At 45.6% G+C, this 23398-nt stretch overlaps 2 protein-coding genes across 3 annotated transcripts in view; one reads left to right on the top strand and one right to left on the bottom strand.

Moving 5' to 3' along the window:
• Positions 1-5571, top strand: part of mtmr3 (myotubularin related protein 3) — a 71536-nt gene extending 65965 nt beyond the window's left edge. For both annotated transcript variants that reach the window (XM_084332650.1, XM_084332649.1), the window contains one exon: positions 186-5571. In XM_084332650.1, the coding sequence (XP_084188776.1) occupies positions 186-354 (169 nt within the window). In that variant the 3' untranslated portion in view covers positions 355-5571. The remainder of the gene's footprint in view (positions 1-185) is intronic.
• Positions 5572-6864: 1293 nt separating this feature from the next.
• Positions 6865-23398, bottom strand: part of citb (citron rho-interacting serine/threonine kinase b) — a gene marked incomplete at both ends in the record, with an annotated part of 154664 nt that continues 138130 nt past the window's right edge. The window contains 9 exon segments of the mRNA XM_084307930.1: positions 6865-6888; positions 7652-7940; positions 8789-8962; positions 9237-9315; positions 9412-9492; positions 11436-11564; positions 11708-11816; positions 12039-12131; positions 12233-12372. Coding sequence (XP_084164056.1) covers positions 6865-6888; positions 7652-7940; positions 8789-8962; positions 9237-9315; positions 9412-9492; positions 11436-11564; positions 11708-11816; positions 12039-12131; positions 12233-12372 — 1118 coding nt within the window.

The following is a 23398-nucleotide window of genomic DNA, read 5'->3' as shown; positions in this document are numbered from 1 at the left end:
AATGTCTCTTCTTGTTGGATTGAATTGAACCTTTGCGCTGTGTTAACTGGCGGTATTTATGACAAGAAACGACAAGAAAAACATTTTATAGCCAACCTGAATGAAGGAGTCCCTGTGGCACAAAGTTGTATCTTGATCTCTTTAACTGAAGAGTCCAGTAGTGACCGGGTTGTCTCCCCCTATAGGAACTGTGGTAACGTGTTCTGCGCCAGCTGTTGTGACCAGAAGATGCCCGTGCCAAGCCAGCAGCTGTTTGAGCCCACCCGTGTGTGTAAGACCTGCTACGGCAACCTCCATGTCAACCCAGCTCCTATGGACCTGGAGCTGGAGACCATCACAGCCAGCTCCAACTAAGAGCCACGGGACTGGGACTGGACCAAGCCTCCAGCCACTGACTCAGCCACACACTGCTGAAGAACACAGGAGCTAGAGAATGTACATTGTGTGCGCGCTGCAAATATGGATTTTCATGTATATACAGAGGTTGATGTAGTGGGAGCAGCGTGGATAATGTGTTGGTGAGATGCTGAGCACTTTTGATTGGTTGGTAGGTATACACAGGAACGAATGGGTTGGACGAGTGTGAGGAAACGCACTAGCCGTACACAGAGGATGGCTGATGGTATGTTGGACTGCACTGCGATGCTGGGTCGATGGGAGTGAGGATGGACTTCCTGGGATCCAGGGATACGTGGCTGGGAACTCTTCTGGGGGGCTTGTGTTCATCTGGAACATTCTGAAGCATTTTTCTCCAAATTCTCAACAAATATCTGTATACCATCATCTCCAAATGTGGATTTCTCTTGGGACAGTAAATTAAATGTGCTGGGGATGAGATGACTGGCCCAGAGCATTACAACTGTCTAGATCTTGCTGGATGTTGTCACTTGCATTGTAATGTTTGGGGGGGAAACCTCACTGACGAGGCACTGTGGGCTGAATCCTAACTGAAGATATATACTTGCAAATTACATTTTGACATAAATTGTCCATCGATGTCAATATACATTTTTGTTGTATTCATGTGTCGGATTCAGGCCAAAGTGAATCATGCAGGTTGCGGGTTATTGGATATTATAGGTATTTGGTTGAGTGTCAAATGGCATAAAGGTTTGAGTGATCTCCTTTTTTATTCAAATTCTCTTGATTTGGCCCCTTCCTTGAGATTGAGATGCTGTTGCTAGCCATTTCAGTTTCTCCATGCTCATAGACTGATTAGTTGGAACATCTGCTCCAAGAGGGACAGTTAATAAACCAGTGTCATTGTCACTTTTTATCAAGACAGTTGATGAGCTGGAGGTTGTTCCTGCCAGACTGTTCACCTGCCTTCATGCCCTTCACTCTAAATCAAGATGGCCTCCTTCCCCTCCTCACCCAGCGGCCACTGGGAGAGTTTCTTTTGTTGTTGAAATCAGATCATGTTATGGTTGACACTATTTAAATTTGGCAGGATTTTCAACATGTTTTTTGTGTTGCTTTGAAATTCTGCATTCTCATACTGCATGATGCAAATGTCAAGTTAGACCGCGCTCTCAAGATACGACACTGGGTGCTGAAATCCCATTAAGTATTATATAAAAGAAGCAGTGAAGCCAGACCAGCACTCTCAGGTTCAAAATTTAATGGCAGCCTGAAAACATGTTTCGGAATTACATATTCCTTCGTCAGTGTTCTGGCTTCACTGCTTCTTTTATATCATACTGCATGATGCCTCATGGCCAAGGTCTACACACAATATATGCAATCCTTTAGTTTCAGTATGCCTCATCATAGCAAAGTTTTACACATGGATTCCTTTAGTTTCAGTTTGCCTGTCAACCATGACCTCATCTGTGATTTCCTGCTGTGTTTGTGAACTGGATCTTAAAGGAACATTCCATCAAAACATAAAGCTTGTTTATTATGGCCATAATCTCACACACGTTCCTAAACTATAAACAGTCTTGTACAAATAAATTTTGTTTGAGTGTTATTGAGTTTTTAAGATTTTGAATGAGTGATGTCATTATGTCACATATTCCAGGAAGTATTAAATATAGCTCAGTGAAATTATGAAGAAAAAAAAGGTTTATAATTTGATTGGAGTGTATTTAATACTTCCTAGTATATGTGACATCATAATAACATCACACATTTCCCAATCCTTAAACTCGAGACTCAAATACATTTGTACAAGTTAAGTTTTTGGATTTATGTCAGATGAGGTATAATATATGGGTATAATGAATCAGCTTTGATTTTTGGTGGCATATTCCTTTTACGTATCCCTGTGGAGGAATGAGCTGAGCGTGCTGTTGGCTTGGTACTATAGTCAACTACCCACCTCCATGTACCCAGAGACCCCACCCTGCCCATTTGTTGACCTCCTTGCAGACTCATGTTTTTGTAAAGTAAATTAATGATCTAAATAATATATTCAGATACGTATATAGCATTTCAAAGAAAAAGATGTATAGAATCATTGAATAGTGGCTCACTAAATTAGTCACCAAAAAGTTTTCTTTTTTATTTGTATCTTTATTTTTCCTTTTGTCATTAATTGCACAAAGAAAACTATATTTGCAGCCTGTTGAAGGTGTTGTTTTTTTAATAGAGGAGCAGGGTGTCCTGTTTTGATGCTGCAGTGGTTTCTCCCTTTTGAATGCGATCAGTTACCTTTTCATTATTTATTTAGGTTTTATTCTTCAATTGTTGTTTAAATTCAGAGACAATTCAATTGCCACAGGATAATCAGTGTTTTATCAGTAGTGGATCTGGAGGGACCATAAGAGATTGCCCCTAATCAACAAGATGCCAGTGCACTGAGAACAGTGGTCCAAAACAAGTAGCCTGCACCCAAACTAATGCTCCACCTCACACAAACATGAGCTTCCTCCACTTAAATACATGCACAAGCACTACCTCTATTGACCTATCTCAAACCCAGCCCTCTTTTCTTGATCCTCCAAGCAGGGATGTGCACAGGCCTTTAGAGGGGCAGGTGCTCAAAGGCTGAAAAGGACACTATACCTGAGTGTGATTTAACCGAGCGTGCGAGCCTGATTTTTAAGGGCCCTTTGCGGGCGGGGGGGCCCCCCTTTTTATGCTTTTTGGGGCGTTTTGGTGATCAAATATTGAATATTGAACTATAATAATCAGTGCAGGAGCTCACTTATCCTTGAAACCCCAAGAAGTGCTGTATATTCTGTATTGTTTAATATAAATGCATTTTTTATTCCAATCCCGATTTGTATTTGAGATTCCCAAATCCCATCGGACTTGACTTCGTGTCCCTCAATGAGTGTAATACCAGCATTCAACTGTATGCGCCACAGCGGTTTCTATCATCATCATCATCACCACCCACGCTATCCATAAAATATAGGTCCGTGAAGAGGCACGCTGAGGAGGCCGTGCAAACTGCAATGGAATATGGGGCATCTCTCTCTCTTTACCTAATATTTTGATTCTATCCTGACATTTTTCAGTTGGAAGGGCAGTCTATGCGTAACAAAAATGGCACTTTTTTTATGAGGCTTAAAAAGGCAGGTGCTTAAGCACCCCTTGGGCTCTATGTGTGCACGTGCCTGCCTCCAAGCACAACTGTTGCAACAGGTGATTGGAGGGCGTGAATACTTTCGACAACAAATATTTGTTTCCGCGTTCGAGTTTTGCGCTCTGATTTGCCAGGTCATGTGACATGTGCGCCAATCGTGGGACAGCAAGTTCTGCGCCTATTTCCGGGTCTAACAGCCTGCAAAACTACCTGGCGTTCTATCGCCATGCTCTAAGACAAACTAACCTTAATCAACTTCGAAAGAGCGCCTAAGCTTAACCAGTGTAGAAACTTGTGGTCCCACGATTGGGTGTACATGTCACATGACCAGAAATGACCTGGCCAATCAGAGACGCGGAAACAAACATTTGTTGTCTAAAGTATTCAGGCGATTGGAGGATCAAGAAAAAGAAGGCAGAGCTTGATAGGTCAATTCCACGCACACAAACGGAGCCCCACTCCATACACTCATTCATGCACAAACATTCACACTGCATTGCAGATTTCTTTTCCACATCAAGAATGGCCTTTTGTTATAATTTTTTTTATTTAGTTTAAAAAGCAATCAGCTGGAGCATTAAAAGGTACACAATACATGACTGTAGAATAGGTTCAGAATGACTGCCAATCTTTTGATTAATAATGATCACCCCACTGGGTTCTGCTAGCTAGACCCATTCTTCTGCTCATGGGCAATCGCAGCTGATCAGAGAGGTGTGAGTGCAGTGGAGCCGCTGTATATGGTGGTCAAGATAATGATTCTTCATCTTCTCAATACCCTTCTGGCTTGACCATATTCACACGGTGGCCATTTTGCTCTCATGTCATGCTCAGGTTGGGGAACAGGGTGGAAAGGAATCTCAACCGGAACATGACATAAGAGCAAAATGGCCACCATGAGGAATAAGGTCAATAGTGTTGAGCTTGTGCATTTCAGTGGCTACACTCTAGTCAACAGCTTTAATGGCCTTTATGCATAAAGTGTACTCCGAAAACCAATCTGAGATCAGTTTACCTTGAGTCATTGTGTAGTTCATGAAGGTCTTGTCACCTGACCCAGTGTTCCTAGATCAGTGCTCATATTTCACAGAGGCTTTATGCATACGGGCCAGAACTCAGAGTTGTCATGTCCTTTTATCTGCAGTGTCACTGCTGTCTTCCTGTCCAGACTGAGTGTCACGAAGCTGGGACAGTGTTTCTCACATACGTACAGATAAAGGCAACACGATGAATTCTAATTCTATGATTTCACCATCACAGGCATGTGGAGCACCAAGCTTGTCTGTCCAGCACCCATGAATGTGAATGCTCAGATTTAAGAAGAAAAAAAGATATAAAAGTGAAAACATTTTGCACATTACATTTAAGTAGACACTGCCACAAAATAAAGCTGATGTAAAACATAAATACTGTTCTTTTCAGTATTGTAAATGAGTCTGGTTTCCACACAGAGTATTGTCTGTGGATGTGAAGGGAGGAATGAGATGTTGAATGCTGGCGTGGAGCGTGGTTGGATTGGATGTATGTTGTGGGGGGGCTTGGTGGAGGAGGAAGGAGGGGGGTAGAATATACACATTGTTGCCACCAGGATGATTTTTTTTTTTTTGCCTCATGGGTTTTCCCCCCAGAAATCTTTGGTCTGCTTTTGTTTAATTTCTCTTCACTAATGTGATTTTAAAAGAAGCTGACATTCACCTAGTGTCCTGTTGGAGGCGCCACTGCAACGGCCCAGTAATCACATGCTGACTGTGTGGGTGTGTGTGTGTGAATGCATTGGTATGATTGTGGAGTGTGTGTGTGTCTCTTGGTTGAGACTGGTGCCAAGCAGTTTTATTACGGGTCTCACAAAGGGATCACTCATGCTTTTTGTTTTCCTCCTTTTCTTTGTCGTTTGATAAAAGCACTTTCAACCTTCTCACGTCTCACTTGTCGAAAAGGACTTTGTAGCTGTACATAGCAATTTCCTGTAACAACAAGTGCTCCTTGTTCAGTATGACTATTTTGTTTTTGTTGAAATTACTTTTGAAGAGCATTACATTGTTGTAAAATTAAAGGAGAAATAAAACAACAAACGTGTGTTTGCTAGCGGTATGCTGGTGTAGGCCATCCGTTCCTCACAGAGAAACGCTGAAACGCAATGATAAAGATTTACAACTCAAATATGTACAATGAGGAAAACACTAGTAGGTCAATCATGTTTAATGCATGTGCTGATATACACTTCTAAAACGTATTGTCTCACATCAATGTATTACTCGTTGAATGCAAATTCAAGTTAATACATGAAAACACAACTGAGAAAAATAATCAAAAGGCTGAAAGTTAACTCATGCTCTTTGATGTGACAAAAATTAACAAGATTGGTTATAAAGGAAGAGAATAATAGAGAGTGACGAGCCCCCCCCCCCCCGACAATTACTGGACTTAATAGTTCACTGCACGCTAGTAATAAGCAGGACATCTGGACCATAAGCAGCTGCAGTAGTAGACTAATGAAACAAGCTGAGGGGTCAGAGTCGGCCAGCTTGACTGCTTAGTGGATCTCTGATCAGAGACCAAAGCTTGATGCTTATATCGTAGGTATACTGAAACAACACAAGGAACAAACTTGTTGCAAAACATTGTTATTATTGTTTTACAAAGTATGGCCAGATGACTCAATTAAGCAATCATATGCAATTACATATCAAAGTCCCATTTAGTCGAGAGGACCATATTTGATCCAAAAAAAGAAGACTGGTCATGTAAGTGTTGCCTCCTCAGAACCCTTTCTTACTGATTTAGATTTTGTATGCAAGTGATTGAATGTCAGCGTATTTCCCCCAGCGTGGAGAAGAGCCCATGGTGGTGTGTTTCTGACGGGAGTTCATGATGTTCCTATTGGATTTATCTCCCTGCAACATCACTTGTCTCCCTGCAACATCATTAGAAACACCTTTTTAAAAAAAAATATAGACATGGCCTTACCAGCCTTACTATTCCCTTTGTGTCTATAAAAACCCGGACAACAATATTTACAACCTCATATTATAAAGGTATCCTTGATCTCATGGATCAACATATCGTTTTCCCTGCCATCTGTATCTGCTGTCGGGCACCACTCCCATGAACACACATACTGTATATATCAAAGAAGAAGATTGTCAAAGGAAACACATCCCAGTGTAAGTTCATGTGTTGCCAAATGACTGGAAAGTGCACTATGTACAGGCGATGGGGCCGACTGGTGTGGTCAGTGGACCAGGATGGCGTGGCAATGCGTGTGCAGAGTGGACAGAGGCTAACTGCCTTCTCCTCAACCTCTGAGGCAGGCAAGCGGGGGAATGCAGTCAAACTGACGACTGATCCCACACCTGCAAAGAGATGGGACACAAGAGAAGGGTCACCTCTACTGTTTTGAGTAGCCTTTCTCTACAAAGCTGTCATCCTTTGACTCCTTCAGAAGAAGAACCATGTAAGTTGGTATTTTTTGGCTTTGAGATGAGTGATGCTTTCAAATCTCATCTTAAAGGGGCAATAGGCGGACGTTGATTTTGGGCAGAACTTATATATAATAAAAATTTAATATTTTACAATCCTTAAAACAAATTCGACAACGCCCTTCCCAATCAGAATGCATCAGGATGCCTCCAAAGCCACGCCCCTCTGGCTAGCTAGCAGGCAGCTATGTGTTAGGCCTTTGTGTACGCATGCAACTATTTATGTGCATAACAAGCGTGTGTGTCACTAAAGGGTTTGATAGACAGATCCCTCATTCCAATCATTTGACTTGGTCGTTCATTTGATTGGATGTCTTTGTTTTAGCTCCTGCCCCTTACCGGAATGACAGATTTTTTAGATTTCAGTGTCAAACGTCTTGTTTTTTTTCAGTACTATCGATTAATGTCGAGATATAATAAGAAATGCAATATGTTGCCAAAAATTGGCGCCCGCCTATTGATCCTTTAAGTTGGAGCAATGTGTAAATTCATCACATGCATTCATGTATCACATGATATAGATTCCAAATGACATGGAATTGCCTATAAAATTTTGTACATTGGCTGTTGAAAGCTTTTAAAAATGGGACTTACATGGTTTTTCATTTGAAGGGTTTGTATGTGTGTATTACAGCACCTTGTTGACAGGGGTGAGCTGTGTGCGAACAGAGCCTGCGTGGAGCCGGGTGCTGTCCCCAAACCTCCCGGGGGACCTCTCCCTGCGGCTGTCCAGCACCCTGCCCGGCGACTTCTCCCTGTCCAGGGGACGTGCAGGGGACTTGTCCCGTCTGAACTCTGTGCGCCCCTCCCTGTAGCGGTGTGGCGTGCTGGGCTCCCGGTGCAGGCCGTCGTGACTACCGGGGCCTGAAGCCAGACGCTTAGAGATGTGCTCTGTGTACGTGGGGGGCCCCCGCTTGCTGGGACTGCTGCAGGAACCATACCACAGGAGAGCACTTCAGAACAGCATTCCTCCTGAGCCAATTCATTATGGATGAATGCTTGCCAATGCAAGTTAACGTAAAATGATTTATCACTTGGCTTTTTCTTTTTTTCTTTTACTTAAAGCTGTACTGCATTCAAATGCAAGCCACATTTTTTGTTAAAGGCAATACAATTTGAAAGGGGCCATTCATCCTAAAACAGAATTAAATTGCAAATATCTTGGACAAATAAATCAATATTTGTGAATGTTAACAACTCTTTCAGCTCCCAAAACCAGAAAATGGGGAACCAAGACTGTGATTTCATCAACAACCCCCTCCTGGAGCTGCCCCCGTGACGGTTAATGAGTGACTGACCCTATAATTATGGTTAGATTTTGTATTAAAAAAAGGTTTTAGCTGCCGGTCTGAATCAGCAAATGATGCCCTGGCAATATCACACTATCCACAATTTGATCTCCTGTTTTCTGTCGACGAGGGAGCTCCAGAAAGTGTCTCCTGATGACATAACAGTTTAGACTAAAGGCTTTCTCATTTTTCGTTTTTTTTTTATATACTTTATTATGTTTACAACTGTAGACTGAGCTGACAATACCAGTGAATTCTGTTTTAGAGGGGATTCGCGTTTTCAGGTGGAACTTTCAGCTGATGACTGAATATTCGTGATACACTAGATGGCACTGTTGGCTCAGGTTTGGTACCATACATTGTTTTAGTGAAATACTCCTCTCCTGTTGTGCATCAACAGCGTCCATATTCCCCATAGTGTCAAAGTACTTCATGTAATAGAAAGATAATTCCCAGGTCTAATATGACAGTAAGTGGGCGCTGACCCTCGGCTGGAGCCGGTCCTCTGCAGCTCTTCGGACTCCCTGATCAGGCTGCCCTTGCAGCAGATTACCCGCAGCTTGTTCTGGTAGGAGGAGGCCAGGTAGATGGCTCCAGAGGAGATGGCTGGGCCCAGGTAGCGAGGGTTAGGGATGTCCAGGTGGGCCAGCACTGGAGGACTGGACGCAAACACGCAGTGACATAAGAAATATCATGTGTCTGAAAACATGCAACATTCTATCTGAAGCTGTCAGGGTTTGTTTTCTTCTTGACAATTAATAATAATAATTCATTTATTTTGTATAGCGCTTTTCAATTACCCAAAGTCGGTGACAATAGGCAAAAAAAAACAAAGAAACATAGAACCACAGGGAAACAGGGCACAATATTAATACACAAGAACATAAAACCACGAGTAACAGACAACAAATACAGGAGGGGAGACAGTCTTACCCCAAAGCAGCATGTCCCTGAACTTCAATGACGTCCAGAGAGTTGAAGTAGGTCACGAACAGGTAGGGCTCTCTGTAAGCTACACCAGAGGGGAGGATCACATGACAGAATGCTATATGTGTGTGTGTTAAACAAAACAAATTGAGGCAGTGTGAGAAACAGAACTGATGCTCACCAAACGCCAGAGGCAGACGACTCCACTTGATGTCCTCAGTACGGCTTCTTCGTCCGTACGCGTCCACAAAGACTCCAAACTCTGCCACGGAAACAAAGCTTACTGTACATTCTTCTACGTGGCTTTGTAACCATGTAGTCTAGAACTAATTTGGAGGCAGTGTTATACAATTTCCCTAACGCTACTGTATATACAGTAGGGACATTTACTGTGGGTGTCTACACTGTCACTGTATACAGTATGTACAGTATGTACATATACATATGGGAGCGACAGTGGCTCAGGAGATAGAGCCGTTGCCTGGTAATCTGAAGGTTCCCGGTTTGATTCCAGCTCCTCCTGGCAGCGTGTCGAAGTGTCCTTGAGCAAGACACTTAACCCCTAACTGCTCCTGATGAGCAGGTTGGCACCTTGCATGTAAATGGTAAATGGTGCATTTATATAGCGCTTTTATCCAAAGTGCTTTACAATTTGTTCCTCACATTCACCCATTGACTCACATATTCACACACTGATGGCGGAGGCAACCATGCAAGGTGTCAACCTGCTCATCGGGAGCAGTTAGGAGTTAAAGGTCAACCTCCACGTTGTATTTTTGTTCAATAAACAATGTGGACTAGGCCAACAGTGGCTTTCATGAAGAAGGGAAAAAAAAGTATTGAAATTGACCCAGTTTTAGCGTTTTTATCAAACATTTTGTATGCCCAACACAATCACCACACACGTGCATATTTTAATCATGGTTCATAACGTGCGTGTGTAATCGTCACAACAGGTGCAGGACAACAGGGGGCTCACCAGGGGGCGCTGAGAGTCACACAGCTAGTGGCAGGCAGAGAGCCTTGCTACCATAGATATATGCTTGCTACTACTAGCCGAATGGAAATGTATCTGTTTCACCTCACTATTGCTCCGTGATTATAGCCATCCATCCATCTCTAAAGCTAACCACTATTTGTAAAAGCCACAACCACGTTACCATATTTGTAATAATGTAAATCATTGTGTCGTTGTACACATATTGTGTTTATAACGTTAGTAGATAACATAGCTTAGCTTGGTAGCTATTGTGCTAACAACATATCCCGACATCCGGCTCGCTGGCCGGCATGAACGGCCGACCCAAAATGGTTCTCTCCTCTCTGTACACCCCGTCCCCACGGATGCCCTGCCGGGGGGCCCATGGACGCGACGGCGGCGGCAGCCGTAGGGTGGTCGAGCCCGTAAAGGCTAGTGTTACACGATAGCTATGAGCTAACTAGCGCTGCGGGCTCCGGCGCCCTGCGGCCGCCGCTGTTGACGAGTCCACAAGCTCCTCCGCGGGGACGGGGGCACACAAAGAGGAGAGAACCACCCGCAGGGACGGCGGGCTATAGGCTAACGTCAGTGAGTGTAGTGGTCCCGACTGCGTGTAGGGACGGCGGAGATATAGGCTAACTGTGATGCACCGACTGAGCCACCATTGATCTAGTACTATGACCCGGACGGACATAAGGCATACGTTTCCTGAAGTGACGTCACGGCCGTGCTAGGTGCTAGCGTCTGATAAGCTTTTAGATTCGGCTCATTAATATGCACCTGTTGACCTGTTGTGACGTCGGCGTTTGATAAGCTTTTTTGATTCGCGCGTGCATGTTATTCGTGCATGGACCTTTTTAACTCTTTCAGAGTGGCATTTCCGGTGTCAAATGGAAAAAAATTTATAATGAAATTATATACCAATGATGTAAACTACCCATAATTGATCAGTAGGGTTTAACCTAGAGGTTGGGCTTTAAGTGTCTTGCACAAGGACACTTCGACATGCTGCCCGGGAAGAGCGGGAATCGAACTGGGAACCTCCGGATTACCAGATGACTGCTCTACCTCCCGAGCCATTGTAGGTGTGAATGTGTGAGTGAATGGGTGAATGTGAGGCATAATTTCAATTTGTAAAGCGCTTTGGATAAAAGTGTTATATAAATGCAGTCCATGTATGCATATGTATCTGTTCTTGTTGAATATTGTGGCTGCTCAGAGCTCACCATGGAAACACAGGAGATACTCCTCCTTCTGCATGTTGCTGGCCACCTGCATGATGGAGATGGGGAAGCTGTGGGAGGAGGCAGCAAACACAGCAGAGGCCAGAGACACGTCGTTCTTATCCAAGAACTCTAATCGGGGGTAAATAGGAAAACATGCCACAGGCAGTCAGGCACACAGGGACACACATTACTACCCTTGTGAAAGAGAACACATTCTTCCAGCCTTAGATCGGTTGCCTTGTACATACAATATGTTCAACTGCCATCCTCACCTTCGAGCACAAACTGCTTCATCTCAATCTCGTAGAACTTGTTGGTGCCAATGATGATGCTGTAACTCGTCAGATGGATGCAACTACACGGTTCCAGGGTCTCGATCTCCTGAGTTATGAAGAAAGTAAGGAAGGTTAATTAAAGGCCACTGTGTGCAGTTTGTTTAACTGATGGTCACCACCTAATTACTATGTAGTAATATTGGATATATCAGTGAGTGGAATTCATTTTATGGTTTGGTTTGTTTGTTTTTGAACACGCTGAAGTTTTCCCACTGTACATTAGGATGTACATACATGTTGTACATATGGAGAAACGGGTCCTACCCACCTTGCGGATACAGAATTTGTTGAGATTGTCATTGTAGCGCAGAATGGTTATTTTGTTAGGCATTGCAGCACATATACAAGGTCCATTATCTATCTGAAAACAGAATATAAAAATGTTAACATTTCAAGTACATGATCCTAAAGCTCTTGATCCATTTCCTCTGCTCCATCGTGAGGATCAGTTGAAACACTTACTCTGCCGGCAGCAAACAGATGACAACCCTTGACTGTTTCAAAGATGTAAGGAGCCAGTTCAGGCTGGGCGGGAAGGTGGGCCTGGGCCAGAGACTGCTTCACTCTCTTGATCTCCACCAGGCACAGTGCCCTCTCATCCCCTGCAGGACACACCGATCATTCTCATCAGCTGATCTTAGGTTGAGTTTAGAATACATAAAGTCTGAAATACATGTTATGGACTTTTAAAATATATCAAAGGATCACAATATGCTGGACTTTCCCTGGGCCTATGCGAAGAGAGACACATCTACAGTCCAGCCAACAATTTCTTTGACATAATTAAGTGGTACAGTATAGCATTGACGGCCTAAACATGATATTCACAGGGTCTGAGGAAGAGCTCCTTGATTTCTAGAATACAGCAAGTCTGAAATTAATTAAATTAATCCAATTAATAGTCATTTGTATTGCAACCATCAACAAAATATGCAGTATATAACACTGATCTGTGTTAAACAGTTGTTCAGGTGGTATTTCCAATAAAAACAATAGCGGTTCCAGGGGAATGTCTGTTTCCAGAATCTTCTTCGAACATGTCTAGCATTCGTTTTTTTTGTAAATACAGGGCATTCAAACAGATGTATAAATTGGGTTTCTATATTGGTTTGTTCTCTTTTAATAATACCCCATTCTGTGTTTTTTTTGTGATATAGTGTCTAATTTGTAAATATCTACATAGGTCATTTGTAAGGCAAACTTGTCTTGGAGTTGTGAAAAAGATGTAAATATATTCTCATCAAACAGTTGGTTAATTGTATTCCTCCCACTCTCAGCCTATCCTTTATAAGCATTATCCCACATGGATGGGAGAAACTCTACATGTCCTGCTATGGACATGGCCCGTGACAGAGCTGCCATATGCACTACTTGTAATGACATCATAATAATGTTATAATAATAATAATAATAATAATAATAATAATAATAATAATAATAATAATAATAATAATAATAATAATAATAATAATAATAATAATAATAATACAACTTTATTTGTATAGCACCTTTCATACAGATACTGCAGCTCAAAGTGCTTCACAACAGAAAAAAATACAGGCATAAAATGACCACATAAAGTGCAGACATATAAAATCACAGTTTTTCACATTAGGATCTAATATCCCAACAGACCACATTGTTTATGGTTTGATTCAGTTTAAAAAAAATAGACAATAATAAAAAGAGTAGGATAAAATAGTGCAGTGCAATAATAGTCGAATAGAATAGACATGAAATGAGCACATAAAGTGCAGACATATAAAATCTGTTTTTTACAGTGCAATAAAATAGTTCTGGATTACTTTAACAGTTTAAAGTCGTCTTTACCTTCTCTGTTTGGTATCCACTTTGACCCTTTGAACCTCCCACTTAGGGCACAGTTCCCTCTCTCAGGGCGCAGTTCTAGACCTGGGTCCTACACAGTTTTAAAGCCTGACAGTCTTTCTTGTTTGATACCCACAGTTTAATAACACTGACAGTTTTTAATTTAGTAAAATAGTGCAGTGCAGTGCAATAAAATAGTACAATTAAAATTATGCAACAGTGCAGTGCAATAAAAAGTAAAGTAAAATAGAAGTGCAATAAAATAGAATGGACAGAGTAAAATAGTGCTACAGTACAATCAACAGCGGAGTGTAAAAGGCCTACCTTAAAGAGGTAAGTTTTTTGCTTATTTTTGAAAATATTAAGAGATCTAGCCTCCCTAATGTCCATAGGTAGTGTAACTGAGGGGTACAATTCCCTGACTGTATTACTAGATATGATACTTACTACCACTACCTTTGTACTTAATATTCGGCCACCCAGTACACGGCATAAATATATTATCATGAACACTCTCACGTAGATGAAACGGATCCAACACAAATGTACGAATTAGAAACAGGTCTTTATTTCCTACACAGCGATGGTGTGTAGAATAAGCACTTAGTCACTTAATTACATTTATGAATTGAAATAGTATGCACTTTTATGGCAAGGAGTATTCGTCGGTATATCAATAGAGAATGTCCAATCTCTGAAGGCGCAGGTGGTAAATATACGACCTGGAATAGTTAAGGAATAACAGCAATGATACTTTAATGATTATACTAGATACACTAAGGGGGGGTTAATCCGGTCGCTTGTAAGCCGACAGGAGTAGGAGGGGGGGGGGGGTAGAATCCGGCTGCCTCGTCCGGCCAAGGGTATCCCAGGTGAACCCACTGTAGTGCCGTTCAATGCGCCGGCGATCCTTGGACCACAGATGAAAGCAGGTGGACTCTTTGTGGGCCGGCTCTCTCCGGTCCACGGGGGAGAGACGTGAAGAGACCTCGTCTTGCAGAGCGTCTCCTCACCTTGCGTCCTCTCCAGGGGGGGGGGTTCCAACACACGGCAGTGTCGGGGGTCTTTATCCATGGAATAATCAAAGTATCCAAAGCATAATCCGTGCCTGGGAAGGCGGGCTGTCGTCGGTAGAATAATCCGGTATACAGGTCCACTCGCTCGTCGGCTCTGGGGCTCCTCGGGTGCAGCTTCACATAGGGTCAACCACCCTGGGTAAGCAGCCAGTTCTCTGCCCGAAACGATGGGGTACTGACTACGGTAGTATTCTCACCGCACGAAGCACTATATATTAACAGACTATTATTAGCTCAATAGACTACGTCCAACTCGACGATATAGTGCCAAATATGACTATTCAAATATTAATATACACGATGTCTCAATACCGATGGTAGGCGAACTTGGCCTTACTCCCACACGTGGCGTCGCGGGGAGGCTTTACGTCTGTGACTCTATTGGAGGGTAAGAAACTGGACTGAAAAGAAAGTCCTACTTTAGTAGCGCAGTATATATACGCACTATGAACAAATAGTCCCATTAGTGGTGCGGTAGCCAAATTCCTACGCGGAACTAGGACTTGTTCGTACATGTCGAGCGGTACGTTTGAACTGGGTCTGAGGGGTATGGCAGCCTGGCACCAAGGTCTCGACCAATAGTAGAATGGAGACTATTATGGGATGTTCAGTAGGCTAGAATGGATATTCAATGCATATTGTACAAGGAATATACAAGGGATATCAGGGAATATTAGAGAATATACAAATACAATTAAATATATATATATAAATAAATATATATATTCGGTTTAATCTGGCCCTTCACAACAGCCACCCCCCTGAATAGGTCCCAGACCTAATCAGTTAAACAGAGACAGATTAATCGCGTTGTCTATTTACACATAAGGGTTTGCTGTAGGGGTCAGTCAACTTCACAAAGTCATAGGGTTGTAGGGTCATGGTCATCATCGATTGTGTCTGGGAGTCGAGGCAGTTCTATGAGCCTTGCCACGGGACGGGTGTAAGTGCGACCCTGGACGAGCACTTCAGCTGCTCGGACCTTGCCGTCGGCACCGGTGATCACTTTGCTTACGCGGCCGGCCGGCCACATAGCTCTGGGCAGTGATTGATCAATAATCATGACGACTGTTCCTTCTGTCAAATTGTCTCTCTCCTTTACCCACTTCTGGCGGGTCTGTAGAGACGGTAGGTAGTGCAGTAGGAAACTGTTCCAAAACTTGTCGGCTAATACTTGGCTGTACCTCCACATTCGTCGGCCGTTCGCTTCTTCAGGCCGGTACATTGTCTGGGGTAATGCAGGATCTAGCCGCCCCATCAGGAGTGTGTTGGGGGTAACTGGGTCGATATCCGCCACATCACTGGAGACATATCCGAGGGGCTTCGAGTTAAGTACTCCCTCAATCTCCGTGAGGACTGTTTCTGCTCCTGCGTGATGTACATCCTCATCGTATTTCTTTATAATCAGCTCTGTGACCTTGTGTCGGCTGTTCAATACGATCGGGTATTTAATGTCATCCGGTAGATTGGGGGCTCTGCGTAGGCGACCACCCACTCTGATGAGGGTATGAGCGTCGCTCTCGGGGGCCAGGTGAATTAATCTGCTGTCGGATGGGACGGGCTTTCCTCCCTGTAGACAGGCCAATTCATCGGGGAACGAGTCTCTCTGGGCTCGCTGCAGTAGAAGCAATTCTGCTTCCTCGTAGTTAGCTGCTGACATATCAGCGGGGGACTTGCACTCCGGGTGGTACCGCAGGAATGTTCTTTGTTGTGCACTCTCTATGGACGTGCAATCGTTTATGTTAGGGTCGGTGGAGGCTACGGTGCTCAATCCACAGAACACAGACTTCTTAATTTCCACCTCCTCTGGACTTGCTTCCCTCGGGATAGGCATGGGCCACTGTCCTTCCGGGAGTCTTAGGAATGCGGGGCCGTCACTGTAGACATTGCGACGGGTGAGGTCATCCAGGGGCATCCCCCGGGTGATGACGTCAGCTGGGTTCTGTTTTGTATCAACGTAGCGCCACTCTGTTTCTCCGGTTAACTCTTCGGTTAGGTCTTGAATCTCGGTGACTCTGACTCCCACGAAGACTTTGTACTTGCATGAGTCCGATTTGATCCAGGCGAGTACCGTCGTGGAATCTGACCACAGGATTGTTCTAGACACCGGTATGGTGAGCTCACGTTGGATGAGCGTGGCTAGGTGCGCTCCGGCTAGGGCTGCGCAGAGCTCTAGACGTGGGATAGATTGTTGCTTGCGTGGGGCTATTCTCGAGCGGGCGAGGACAAATGCTGTGTAGATCTCTCCCCCCTGGTCTTGGGCCCGCAAGTAGGCTACTGATCCGTATGCGACCTCTGAGGCGTCACTGAAGACGTGTAAGTCCATTTTACATGTCTCTGGCCTCACCGTGGGTGGGAAGTAGCTTCGGCGCATATTAACGCCTGGGAGTGAGTGGAGCTCCATCTCCCACTCTCTCCAGGTGGATGCAAGGTGTGCGGGAATGGGGTCGTCCCAGCCCTGGTCCTTGTCCCACAATGCTCGTACAATCATTTTTGCCCTGGTGGTGTACGGTAGAATACATCCTAGCGGGTCATATTGTCGGGCGAGTGTTGTGTACACACTCCGTCTGGTGGTCGGCGCCGCCGCCGGCCTTCCCTGCTCCGTAGTCAGGGGCTTGTGTCTGTAGTGAAGCGAATCTGTTTTGAATCGCCACACCAATCCCAGGGTCATCTCCTGGGCTTCTCCCGGGATTGTAGCCATCCAGGTCTCGCTGCTGGCTGCCTTGTCCTCGGAGGAGAGGCTGCGCAGTACTTGCGGATCGCTGCTGGCCCACTGCCTGAGATCAAAGCCGCCTTTGATCAATGAGGCGCGGAGTTTAATCAGGAGAGCCTCGGCTTCTTCCTGGGTTGAAAGGCTTTGTAGACAGTTGTCTACGTAGAAGCTGTTCTTTACGCTGTGTCGGACCTCTTCGTCCGCTGCTGGGTCCTCTGCTACATGTTTCTGTAGTGCAAATGTCGCACAGCAGGGGCTGCACGTCGTTCCGAAGGGGAGGACTTCCCATTGGTAGATGGCTGGGTGCTCATCTCCTGGCTTCTCTCTCCATAGGAACCGTAACAGGGGCTTGTCCGCCTCTACTAATCTCACCTGCAGGAACATTCCTTTAATGTCCCCGCTGATGGCCACCTTTTCCTGGCGGAAGCGGAGTAGAACGCCGAGTAGGGAGGGGCCGAGTGTGGGACCGGGCAGTAACTCTTTATTCAGATTTTGGGATCCGATCTGGTAGCTGCAGTTAAATACTATGCGGTCTTTACCGTTGTGATGGACCTTGTGGTGGGGCACGTACCACGATTCAGTGGTCTGGTCAGCCTCTTTAATGTCCATCTTTGTGACGTGTCCCGCTGTGATGAGCTTCTCAATCTCAGCGCGGTATACACTCTCTTGGGCGGGGTTCTTGGCTAAGCGCCGCTCCGTGTTCAGCAGGTACCGTTCTATGGCGTCTGTCTTGGCGTGGAAAGTAGGCATTCCTTCTCGCCGCAGGATTGGCGTGGCGTATCTCAACACGCCGTTGACCGGGACTCTCTTGGTCCCTGTCTCGAGGTGAATGGCGTAAATGTCATCTTTAGAGCGAATGTCTTTCTTTCCATTCTTAAAGGGCATTTGTTCCAAGCTCCATAGCCGCTCTACGTGTTGCAGGAGTGCGGTTTCTCCCTCTGTGACTCGGGAGTGGAGACATCTAGTGGCTGTACTTCGGTTGAGAGATTTGGCGAGCGGGCCTTGGAGAGTCCATCCCAAACGGGTCTCGACTGCTGCAGGACAGCCTCGGGGTCCGGTATGAACCCGGTCTATCGGGACAATGAGGTCTGCATGGTCGGAGCCTATCAACAGGGTCGGCATAGCATTGTCTATGAGCGGGATCGGTAACTTGCGCAGATGTGCATATTTCTCCATCAGCTTGGCGACGGGGTATGTGTACCGCGACAGTCCTATTTCTTGGCTGGTGAAAGCGTCTGCAATCTGGTACCGTCGCTCAGGCTGGCCGCTTGCTGCGATAGAGAATGAGACATTCTCGCCCTTTATCGTCTTCAAATCTCGTCTTATTGTCCGAATTGTCATTTGGGTTTCGCTTCCCCGCAGCCCTAGCTGGGCCGCAGCGGAGGCGAGCAGCAGGGTCTTCTCTGACCCGTCATCGAGGACGGCGTAAGTGTCCAGGACTTTATTCTGGTAGCTTAGTGTCACACGCACTACTTTTAGGAGTACTCGGGCTCCACTGCTGCTGGCGGGATCGATGTACATGACGCTCGGTTTGCGGCTGGATGGTGCAGGTGAAGGGCGCCGTCTGTTACTGTCGTGAAGTATGTCCAGATGGGCTCCATCGCACTTGGTGCACCTTTTCTTTAAGCGGCATTCGGCTGCCATGTGTGAGCGCGCACAGCGAAAACAGCGCTTGTTGGACTTTATCCATTGACCTGCTTCCTCCGCGTTCAGCTTGGGGAAGGAGTCACATTGCGCTAGCCAGTTTTCTTTCTCACAGTAGGGGCACACTATCTTCCACTTCTCCGTTCTGGAGGGGGTACTGTGGCTCCTGCTGCTCGGTACTGACTCCGATTGGTGCATCACAGTCACCGATCTTCTTCCATCATTTAGTCGTCTGGTTCCTTCTCTGGAGCCAGGGGTGCTCCGTCCGAATGTATCTAGCCGTAGGCTGCTGACTTCTCTCGCCAGGAAGTCTGCTAGATCGAGGAGGTTCGGTTCGGGGCCATTCGGGTCTCTGTGGTCCCTCTGCCGCCTAAAGCGCTCCTGACGAGCGGGCGGCAGCTTCTCCAGAATCCTTTCCACATTTGAGTTGGCGTAAAGTTCATACTTCCCCTTCTCTCTTTGCGCTCCCAACATCCCTACCAGGGACTGCACTCTGATGGACAGGTCGTCCAGTGCTCGATTGTCTATTGCTGGGGGTAAGCGGTCGATGTGTCGGATCTCCTGGATCACGTAATCCCATATGCGCCCATACCTCTGGTCCAATGCTACCAGCGCTGCTGTGTATGGGGTGGTGGAAGTCGCGTAGGCGAGCGCTATATTATGTGCGCGGGGCACCTTTAAGTGCTGCAGTAGGATGGCGTATTTGTGGCGTTCATCCAATACATCCACCAACATGGTCTCCAGACACATGCGGAGTTCTGTATACTGGGCCCGGTTCTCTTGGGTGAAGTCGGGTACCATAGGCGTGCCAATGTATGACGCTGACTGTTGATACATCGGCGAGCGTTGGGGGAGAGGCCTCCTAGGCGAGTCTCCTCCCGCTCCTTGGTATGGGCTGGTACCGGCAGTGTACCATGGCCCGCTTGTCCAGGTGCTGTTCCTCGGTGCGGGTCGTGCGTCGTGCTCACCCGTGTATAGAGTCGGGGGTCTGTAGCGCAGCTCCGCGGGAGTATAGCCTGGGCTGTACCGGACCTCCTGGTCCGGTAGAGTACTGTGCTGTCTTCGGGCGTGGTTCTCCTCCTCTTCCTCTTCGTCTTCAGTTAGGTCATCCAGTGCTTGTAGTCTCTGGTTTAGCCTCTCCACAGGATATGCTGCTCCTTCCCGGTTGCTAGGTCTCGCTTGGACCGGTGGGGGGAGGTGGTCTGTGGGGGGTATAGACCTCGTCTGTTGGTCAAGTTCAGGGTTGTTTACTCGGCTAGGGGATGCCGCCCTGGAGGTGTGTCTAGACGAGTTCCTGGAGCCTCTGGCGGAGGGAGAGGGTGTTGTCCGTCTGATCAGCTGTTCTATTAGTTGCGACTGCTGTCTGTTGCGCGCTGCGTCCCGTTGAGCACCGGCTCGTTCTCGGGCCACATTCTCTTCCATCTGAATGCGTCTTATTTCTAGACGTATCTGCTCGTGTTCGCTTCGCTGCTGGATCTGCAGTCGGTCGCGTTCAGCAGCGGCGTTCAGGCTGATGAGGAAGGCCTGCTGTAGGGTCCTCTCTGCCTCGCTGGGAGAAGGCGGTTGTATAGGGGAGCCTTCCCTCGGGGTACTCCTTGCGGAGCCTTGGAGCTCTATCTCCACGGTGCTCTCCCCGTCTTCTTCCGTGCCGAGTTCTCTCTCGGTAGCGTTGTATTCCTCCCGGGACTCATCGGGGACTACTTCTTCAGTACTGGCGGGGTGTGAAGTCATGTCTGGTTCCCACTGGTCCCCACCGTGAACTTGGTCAGTTACATTAGAGCCCGTAGGGGCCTCTATGGTCGGGGTAGTCTGGGCGTTGGGGTTAGACATACTTTTACTTTCTAGTTTTACCGCGTTTACTGTTAGTAGAAGACTAGGTTGTTGACTGACAGCGTAAGCCTCTAAGTACTGAGGGAGCCGTCGTTCGCGCTGCGGGCGTTGGTTAGGAGGATCGTTTCGTGGAGTGTTCATCATAGGCCATTTCAATATTAATAACACTATATTAATATTACACTAATTACCCTCCGGCTCGAAGGACCAATTGTAACTGAGGGGTACAATTCCCTGACTGTATTACTAGATATGATACTTACTACCACTACCTTTGTACTTAATATTCGGCCACCCAGTACACGGCATAAATATATTATCATGAACACTCTCACGTAGATGAAACGGATCCAACACAAATGTACGAATTAGAAACAGGTCTTTATTTCCTACACAGCGATGGTGTGTAGAATAAGCACTTAGTCACTTAATTACATTTATGAATTGAAATAGTATGCACTTTTATGGCAAGGAGTATTCGTCGGTATATCAATAGAGAATGTCCAATCTCTGAAGGCGCAGGTGGTAAATATACGACCTGGAATAGTTAAGGAATAACAGCAATGATACTTTAATGATTATACTAGATACACTAGAGGGGGTTAATCCGGTCGCTTGTAAGCCGACAGGAGTAGGAGGGGGGGGGGGGTAGAATCCGGCTGCCTCGTCCGGCCAAGGGTATCCCAGGTGAACCCACTGTAGTGCCGTTCAATGCGCCGGCGATCCTTGGACCACAGATGAAAGCAGGTGGACTCTTTGTGGGCCGGCTCTCTCCGGTCCACGGGGGAGAGACGTGAAGAGACCTCGTCTTGCAGAGCGTCTCCTCACCTTGCGTCCTCTCCAGGGGGGGGGGGTTCCAACACACGGCAGTGTCGGGGGTCTTTATCCATGGAATAATCAAAGTATCCAAAGCATAATCCGTGCCTGGGAAGGCGGGCTGTCGTCGGTAGAATAATCCGGTATACAGGTCCACTCGCTCGTCGGCTCTGGGGCTCCTCGGGTGCAGCTTCACATAGGGTCAACCACCCTGGGTAAGCAGCCAGTTCTCTGCCCGAAACGATGGGGTACTGACTACGGTAGTATTCTCACCGCACGAAGCACTATATATTAACAGACTATTATTAGCTCAATAGACTACGTCCAACTTGACGATATAGTGCCAAATATGACTATTCAAATATTAATATACACGATGTCTCAATACCGATGGTAGGCGAACTTGGCCTTACTCCCACACGTGGCGTCGCGGGGAGGCTTTACGTCTGTGACTCTATTGGAGGGTAAGAAACTGGACTGAAAAGAAAGTCCTACTTTAGTAGCGCAGTATATATACGCACTATGAACAAATAGTCCCATTAGTGGTGCGGTAGCCAAATTCCTACGCGGAACTAGGACTTGTTCGTACATGTCGAGCGGTACGTTTGAACTGGGTCTGAGGGGTATGGCAGCCTGGCACCAAGGTCTCGACCAATAGTAGAATGGAGACTATTATGGGATGTTCAGTAGGCTAGAATGGATATTCAATGCATATTGTACAAGGAATATACAAGGGATATCAGGGAATATTAGAGAATATACAAATACAATTAAATATATATATATAAATAAATATATATATTCGGTTTAATCTGGCCCTTCACAACAGGTAGTGTGTTCCATAACTTTGGTGCATAGTTTGCAAAGGCTGCATCCCCGATTCTCTTTAGGCTGTGGTTTGCAACCTTTAATAGACCAGTAGTAGATTAAATGTTCTAGAAGGCACATAGTTGACTAGAGAATTTGCAATGTAGCTTCGTTCTGTTGCATTTAGTGCTTTGTAAGAAGAAGGACCTTGACCTAGCTATGTTTCTAAGGTGGAAAATTATGTTTTTGTCACCTTGTTGATGTGTGATTTAAAGCATAGGTCTATTATGATGATATGTTCTATATTGTGCACTCTCGTGTGTACACATTTAAGAAAAATATCACATTGATTGATGTCGCTATATAATGATGTGTGCCTACTGTCATGACCTTTGCTCCCTGATAAAGGCTCCCTTGAGCTGAAACGCATTGGTCCGTTCTACAAATCTCACCATGCTGAAAACCCCCAAAACACACTCAGTAATTGGTCAATCAGATTTCAGTCTGCCGTGCCGACAGACTGGAACAATTTACAAAAAAGTTTAAAACTGAACAATTTAATCTCCAAATCAGCTAAGGAAACTATCATGGACATTTATACTGACCACTAAACTAGCACCTGTATCTGCCTGCTGTGGCTGTTTTGTTTTACTCTGTTTGTCTTACCATTTTTTTAACTTGTTTTAATTTTGTTCTGTTTTTGTTCTGTTATTTTACCCCTTGCCTTGACCCCTATCCCTCAAAAGGCTGTGCCTTTTGCCAGGTCGCCATTGTAAATAATAATTTGTTCCCAAATTATTGACTTACCTGGTTATTAAACAAAGGTTATTAATAAATAAATAAAACATTAGTTTTCATTCTACATGTTGTGCCATTCTAAAAAGGAGACAAACTTAAACTCAGTCGACAAGGGCG

This window comes from Notolepis coatsorum (assembly GCF_963971535.1).
Source record: "Notolepis coatsorum genome assembly, chromosome: 1".
In the NCBI taxonomy this organism is placed as follows: Eukaryota; Metazoa; Chordata; class Actinopteri; order Aulopiformes; family Paralepididae; genus Notolepis; species Notolepis coatsorum.
The sequence above is the reverse complement of the archived record's forward strand: the minus strand, read 5'-3'. Positions and strand labels throughout refer to the sequence as shown.